At 44.7% G+C, this 7,891-nt stretch overlaps 1 protein-coding gene across 1 annotated transcript in view; it reads right to left on the bottom strand.

Annotated features, from left to right (window-relative positions):
* Nucleotides 1–7,172, bottom strand: part of LOC115121122 (synaptic vesicle glycoprotein 2C-like) — a 58,855-nt gene extending 51,683 nt beyond the window's left edge. The window contains exon 1 of the mRNA XM_065017412.1: nucleotides 6,161–7,172. Within this exon, the coding sequence (XP_064873484.1) occupies nucleotides 6,161–6,779 (619 nt within the window). The 5' untranslated portion in view covers nucleotides 6,780–7,172. The remainder of the gene's footprint in view (nucleotides 1–6,160) is intronic.
* Between the last annotated feature and the right edge of the window lie 719 nt (nucleotides 7,173–7,891).

Consider the following 7,891-nt stretch of genomic DNA (forward strand, 5'->3'; position numbering starts at 1 on the left):
AAAGAGAAAGGGGTCAAGACAGACAAAAGAAAAAGAGAGTGGGAGAAAGTGAGAGAAGGGAGGGGAGGGAGAGGAGGGGAGAGAGAAAGAAAGACAGAAAGACTCAAATAGAGGGAGGGAGGGAGGGAGGGAGGGAGGGAGGGAGGGGGAGGAGGGAGAAAGAAAGAAAGACAGAAAGACTAAAATAGAGGGAGGGAGGGGGGGGGAGGGAGGGAGGGAGGGAGGGGGAGGGAGGGAGGGAGGGAGGGGGAGGGAGGGAGGGAGGGAGGGAGTGTTGCCTTGTTAAGTGGCCCTTTTATATTTTGCAGCACTTGAGAAGGATCTGATCCATCTGGACCAAACATGTTTATTTTTTAAGGCAAACTGCTGACTAGGGAGAAGACACACTCACATAGAAGCAGGTGTGTCACACGCATAAACTGTGTCAGAATTGCTGCATGTCTGACTATTAGTACAGTCCAGAGCAGACAAGGTCACGTGGTGTGATTTAACCAGGCTTGTCAATTCCCAGTCATTGACAAACCTATGAGGGGTCACAGAGATCTGGTCAATCTGATTGGACAGTGCCTGGGGACCTGCAGACAGACAGAGCTACAGTAATAAAGAACACACAGGCAGTCATGAAGCAACAACACTAACTGAACCTCACCATGGAGTATCACTTCATATCACAACACTAACTGAACCTCACCATGGAGTATCACTTCATATCAAAACACTAACTGAACCTCACCATGGAGTATCACTTCATATCACAACACTAACTGAACCTCACCATGAAGTATCACTTCATATCACAACACTAAGTGAACCTCACCATGAAGTATCACTTCATATCACAACACTAACTGAACCTCACTATGGAGTATCACTTCATATCACAACACTAACTGAACCTCACTATGGAGTATCACTTCATATCACAACACTAACTGAACCTCACCATGGAGTATGACTTCATATCACAACACTAACTGAACCTCACCATGGAGTATCACTTCATATCACAACACTAACTGAACCTCACCATGGAGTATCACTTCATATCACAACACTAACTGAACCTCACCATGAAGTATCATTTCATATCACAACACTAACTGAACCTCACTATGGAGCATCACTTCATATCACAACACTAACTGAACCTCACCATGAAGTATCATTTCATATCACAAGACTAACTGAACCTCAAAAATATTGTGTTCTGAAAGCAGCAATTGATAGGGGAGAGTTTCATACCACAACACTGACCTGAAAACAACTGTCTGAGTGAGCTAACAGAAATGGTCAAGTCTTGTTCTTCCGCAGGAAGGGAGTGTGATCTCTCTTCAAGTCCCAGGGGACACTGGGAAGTGGAGGAGGGGAAAAGGGGGCAGTAAATAACCCACTTCACTCCAGAATCGAGAAATGTTAATACAAATTATAATCAGTGTTTGTGGGGAGAGGTGATGGTTTACCGACACTGTGCCTCATCACTGCCGGGAAGGCCAGAGCCCACAACCCAGACCCTCCCTGTTTTCTTCACTTCTGTTTTCCCTTCTTTGAATGTTGGTGATGGCCTTATTGAGACGTACAAACGGTGCAATTCAGTCTTTACTTCTTACCACAACACCTGCTATGAAATAATGGGATTCACACACATTTTTCTGAGAATTGCTGGAAGGGACTTTCACTTCCACAACAAATGACTGCGTAATAAGCATTATTCAAATGAAGCTGCATTTAGTCTAATTGAATGTAAAGAAAATCCTACGCTTTAGAGATATTTCTGCAGACTGTCTATCTGCTCTCTCCTCTCCAACGGTACGGTACAGCGGGCAGCTCTGCCTTAAGCCCAGAGGGACTACTTAACTAACTCAATGCTAGCTGCTGCTGTTATCTCCACCAGACAAGATGAGCACGCCGAGCGGGGAGCGGCGTGGTGAGTTTGTCTCGATGATAATTAGCTCTTATGTGTAAGCATAATTCCCCTTCCACGCTACGCTCCTCATTACTCTGTTCTGAGGATGGATGAGAGGATGAGAGGAGCGGATGAGAGGATGAGAGGAGAGGAGAAGGAAGGCAGACAGCAGAGAGAAACAGCTGACTAATTAGGGATCTGGAACATTGGGAACATTCTGGATGTTCTTTGGGGATTCCCCCAGCTCCAGGGAAACCCCTGAGGATGATGTCTGATCAACAGGTCTGTCTGAGAGCAGCTATCAGACAGACTGGTGTACAACAGGAATACAGACCTCTCATTTTAGTAGACTAATTACAACTATTTCTATTCATTTGAGCAAATGGCAGTTTCACATTCGCACGCACACAGTAGCACACGTATGCGCACATACACACACACACACACACACACACACACAGACACAGAGAAACTCCAGCTGTAGGCCAGAGACAGGAGGACTGTCAGAGGACAAAGCAGTCAATGATCATGTTGAGGCAGACACTTGTATTAGCAGCCTGCCTCCTGCTTGCTTGCAGTCTTCACCACTCTTCTGACAGTAGAGGGCATGACACTTGATATCAGACTGTGGGACAAAAGGAGGGACTGGGAAAAGACAAGTGTGTGTTTGGAGACTGGGAAAGGGCACACACACACAATGTTTCTTTACTATCCTTGTAGGGACCAAACAATTGATTTCCATTCAAAATGGTATTTTCCCTAAACCCTAACCCCTAAACCTAACCCTAACCCCTAACCCTAACCCTAAACTATTTTATTGAATATGTTTGTTTTTTTAAGAGAAGGGTTCGTTAAGCATTTATTTCCCGGTAAAAGCTACACCAGTTGAATTCGGCCCATGTGACAAATGAAATTTGATTTGAATTGATTTTACTTAGTAAAACCAAAAAAAATCTAACATAGAATGCTTGATGCCACATATTTCTTTAGTGTGAACCCAGTACACCTCTTTGTTTGTCTGAATTTGCAGGTTTTATGCACCAGCCAAGCTTTTAGGAGAGCAACATGGTTCTCTTTTGATTAGTAAAACCAAACACACACACACTGACAGTGTTTTAATTAGCTGACCTCAAGCTCCAGCTCACACACACACACACACACACCTCCAAACATGCTCTCTGCTTCTATCCCTGACCCCGAGTTAAAACAGTGTGTGGGAGTGTTTTATAGGGGAGGCAGACTCAACTGTTGTCTTCTCTCTCTCTCTCCTCCTCCTCTCTATCCTCTGCTCTCCTTGGTCCTGTGGGTCAGGGTTTCCGTTTTGGAAGATTTTGCGCTGGACATTTGACCAGCAGCATTTTAATTCACAGAGCATTTACAAAATGTACCGGACCCATATGCATTGGGTTCTTAACCTGTTTAGGACGTCCACCCACAGTGCTCAGGATGACAGAAATCCCATTTACAGTGAGTTCCAAAGGTATTGGGACAGTGACACATTTTTTATTGTTTTGGCTCTGTACTCCAGCACTTTGAAATGTAAATGATACAATGACTATGAGGTTAAAGTGCAGACTGCTCTAATATGAGGGTATTTTCACCCATATCGGTAAACCTTTGAGATATTATAAAAAATATATCACTGTCCCAATCGGAGCTCACTGTAGACGATGGTAATTGATCTTAACAGAACATGCAACTGAAGGATACAACGGCTCGCGTCCTTCTTACTGAATTCCGATCCCAATCTGAAGATGTTAGAATAACTGTCCACGTGTTCTTTTCCTCAGCCAACAAGACGAGTAACAAACAGCTAAATCACTAGCCTGTCAATCTACTGTCCCCCAAAAGTGAACCTATTCTATTGGTTAGTCGTTCTGTGCGAGAAAGAAATAGCCTATTCCAAACAGACCCTGGGACAGTTGTGGGACGATACATTCCACATTCATACAACCAGTAAACCTAGGCTACATCCAAAGACGTCAAAAAGGGGGCGGCTCATGCAACAGATCAAAACATTTAACTTGAAATGTTGATCAACTATTATTTCTTCAAATTCTAACACAGCAATGCGCACAAGGCAGTAGGCTACACGCAAATGTCGGATTCATAACGCAATAAGCAGAAAACATCGCAAGCATTTCATGAGACCGAGATTAAAATACCCGTTCGATATTTAGAAAAAGTGGTGATCTACATATGCAACAACTAGCATGGGCTGCTAATATGACTAGGATTGTGCCTTTGGCTACTGGACAATGAAATAAAGTTTATTTGAAAATGAGAGAAATAGGCTACTGGTTTCAGTGGCATATGAAATAATACAATAATTGCCTGCACATTTGGTTGGATTATGGCTAAAATACTTTGAAGCAAGGTAAGACATGCCTCATAATATGTAGTAAGAGGTTCAGGTTTCAAGGAATTAAGTATGTTTCCAAAATGTTAATGCCTCCAGCTCATTGTGGTGTGTGAGGCGCTGAAGCCTGCCTAGTTCCCTATACACTTGAATGGTGAATGGGAAGCATGCTTCAATTACCAGTTGAGAAAAAAAGATAGTAGCTCTTTTTAATTGTGTCTTTTAGTTTTTAACATGTCCTTGTAAAAGCACTCCATCCAGCAGCAACGAACAAGCTACGTCGACTGGTATTTCAATCAATGAATAGGCTCAAATGCATTATTTCACAATGGGATTTTTTTTTCTTCTCCCACACAATTGGCCGGTGCCAATTTAAATGATCAGCTTTTCATGACCAAAGCCCCTGACCCGGTGCCAGGATAAAGTGACTAAGGGGGCAGTTGAAATCGGAGAGGGGGCAAACATTTTTGGTTTTCTTGCATTGGAATTACAGTGCATTCGGAAAGTATTCAGACTCCTTGGATTATTATAAAATAGTTTTTTTCCCTCATCAATCTACACATGATACCTCTGGTCATAATCAATTCAGTGTCAGTCAATAACGGGATGAAAACCTCACACACCCCATCATAGGGCAGACACTCCTGCAGGCCCCCCTCACATTATTCACTTAGCCTATGACATTAGCATTTTTTCCCACTTTTTATGGAAACCCAAAGGAGTCAACTGCCCCAGTGGCTTTCCATACCCCCTTACACACACCCTGCTGTGGGTGTCCTGAGACAGTTTAGCATGGTTAAACTGCAGAGAGGCATAATGCTGCAGAGATTATACTACCTCACAATCATATCCCACAGCAATGAAAAACATAGAGGGGATGTATAAAGAGGTAATGAGATTGGAAGAGAGAGGGAGGAAACAAAGAGAGAGGGATGGGAATGGATAGAAAGAATGAAGAATAGCAGGTAAAGAAAAGTGTTTTCCTGCAGGTGTCAGTCATTATCCCTCTCTTTGTCTCAAGCCATTTCAGAACTATATAAACCTGACTGTTTTCTCTTTCTTTCTCTCGCTCTCTGACTATCGTTCCCTCTCTCTTTCTATCTCTGAATCGCTATCGTTCCCTCTCTCTGACTATTGTTCCCTCGCTCTTTCACTCTCTGAATCTCTCTATCGTTCCCTCTCTCTCTTTCTCTCTCTCTCTGACTATCGTTCCCTCTCTCTCTGACTATCGTTCCCTCTCTCTTTCTCTCTCTATCGTTCCCTCTCTCTTTCTCTCTCTATCGTTCCCTCTCTTTCCCCCTCTCTCTCTATCGTTCCCTCTCTCATTCCCCCCCTCTCTCTCTCATTCCCTCTCTCTCTCTCTCTCTCTCTCTCTCGTTCCCTCTCTCTTTCTCTCTGACTATCGTTCCCTCTCTCTTTCTCTCTCTCTCTCTGACTCTCTCTATCATTCCCTCTCTCTTTCTCTCTCTTCTTAACCAGACTGTGAATTAGGAGCTCTTCTCCACTAACAGTGTGGATGACCTTCATACAGAGCCATGATGAGGCAAGACAATCAGACCTACACTGTACCAGAAGGCTATTTCAGGGTTCCAAAGCCTGCAAACGGTTTCTCCGTTTCTTTAGGGTGAGTCACCACTACCTCAGAATGATGACGGTGACAGACAGGAAAAGTGAGCAAGATAACATGTTAACTGCATATGGGTTTGTGTGGCCTTGGAATTTCTGGTTCTGTAGACACTTAGAGCACACACAGCTCTCTACTCAGGCATCCAAATACCTGGTGCCATGACAACCCAACCTGTTCTAACGTAATGAGAGTGCATTTGTAAATGTCATCCAACGTCCTCACTGCCCCTATTTCTACCAACACACACACACACACACACACACACACTTACCTAGCCACCCAGCTCCAGAGTTGGGAACACACATGTCAGTCTCGGCGCTGGGCAGGACGAACCCCACCACAAACACCTCAACACCGTCTGACATCAGCGCCATGCCCAGCACGAAGAACAACTGCCACTGGAACCTGCCGTGGCTACACTCCTGCATGATCAGCTCATACTGCTGGGCCAGCTCCTCCTCGTCTGCCTGCCTCTCCAGCTCCAGCTCCTTACGGTCCCTCGGGCTGTCTGAGACAGGTTGACCCAGAGAATCCTGCCCATCCCTGGGCTTCCTGTCAGTGTAAGCAGGCACCCCCTGGTACTCCCCCTCGTAGATCTCATCTTCATCATCGTGACCCTCTGTGGCGTCACTGGCGTAGTGTTCGCCGTCTTCGTCGTTGGCGGTGCGGCTGCAGGGAAAGTGGCCATTGCTGTCGGGCTGTGTGTAGAACGTGTAGTCATTGTCTTTGTCCTCGTTCTGGAACTGGCTGTAGTTGCGTTGGGAGGAGTACTCTTCCGTGGCGCGGTTCACGATCTTGCTGACCTTCTTGGCGGCGTGGCGTTTGGCCTCTTTGGCGATGTCCTTGGCGCCCTTCACCAGCGACATCCTGTTGTTGTACGACTCATCCATCTCACTAACTCTGATTAGTTATCTATCTATCTATGTGTCTTTATTTGTCCTTTATCTAACCTGCTAGGTCAGTTGGGAACCAATTCTCATTGGCAAGAATTTCTGCCAAAGAACTGCAGTGGAGGACAACTTAACTGTCAGAGACTTAACTTACGTTAGGCTACTTGCTTACTTTCTTCTGAAGTATCAGTGTAAGTTACTGAATGGCAATTCAGTTGCAGCAAACCACAGTAAGTTTGGAGGTGGTTCAAATGCTGCTAGCGTTGGATCGCTAGCTGTTGCTGCCGTGGTGAGGAAGAGCAGATCTCTATGGCAGTGGGATGGGAGCAGTCACAAGGTTGAGCGGTGAAGACAGCTGAGTTCCAGTAATAGAGATCACCATGCAGACTGTGGTTAGATCTGGTCACAGCTCATCTGTCTGTGGAGAGAGAGAGTAATACATTTAAGACTTACCTTAACCTCTTCAACCTACGGGGGCGCTATGTCATTATTGGATTAAAAAACGTGCCCGTTTTAAGCGCAATATTTTGTCACGAAAAGATGCTCGACTATGCATATAATTGGCAGCTTTGGAAAGAAAACACTCTGACGTTTTCAAAACTGCAAAGATATTATCTGTGAGTGCCACAGAACTCATGCTACAGGCGAAACCAAGATGAAACCTCAAACAGGAAATGAGCAGAATTTTTGAGGCTCTGTTTCCCATCGTCTCCTTATATGGCTGTGAATGTGTGATGAATGAACCTAAGCTCTCTGCCGTCCGTCCAAGATGTCTGCAGCATTGTGACGTATTTGTAGGCATATCATTGGAAGATTGGCCATAAGAGACTACATTTGCCAGGGGTACGCCCGGTGTCCTTTGTCTAAATTGTTGCGTAATCTTCAGCGGACTTCCACGAACCATATATCATCGAAGAGATATGTGAAAAACACCTTGAGGATTGGTTCTAAACAACGTTTGCCATGTTTCAGTCGATATTATGGAGTTAATTTGGAAAAAAGTTTGGCGTTTGGATAACTGAATTTTCGTGTTTTTTTGGTAGCCAAACGTCACGTTGCGCGTCACGCACCAAACAGACCGATTTCTCCTGCACAAATAATCTTTCAGGAAA

This window comes from Oncorhynchus nerka, linkage group LG4 (assembly GCF_034236695.1).
Source record: "Oncorhynchus nerka isolate Pitt River linkage group LG4, Oner_Uvic_2.0, whole genome shotgun sequence".
Lineage (NCBI taxonomy): Eukaryota > Metazoa > Chordata > Actinopteri > Salmoniformes > Salmonidae > Oncorhynchus > Oncorhynchus nerka.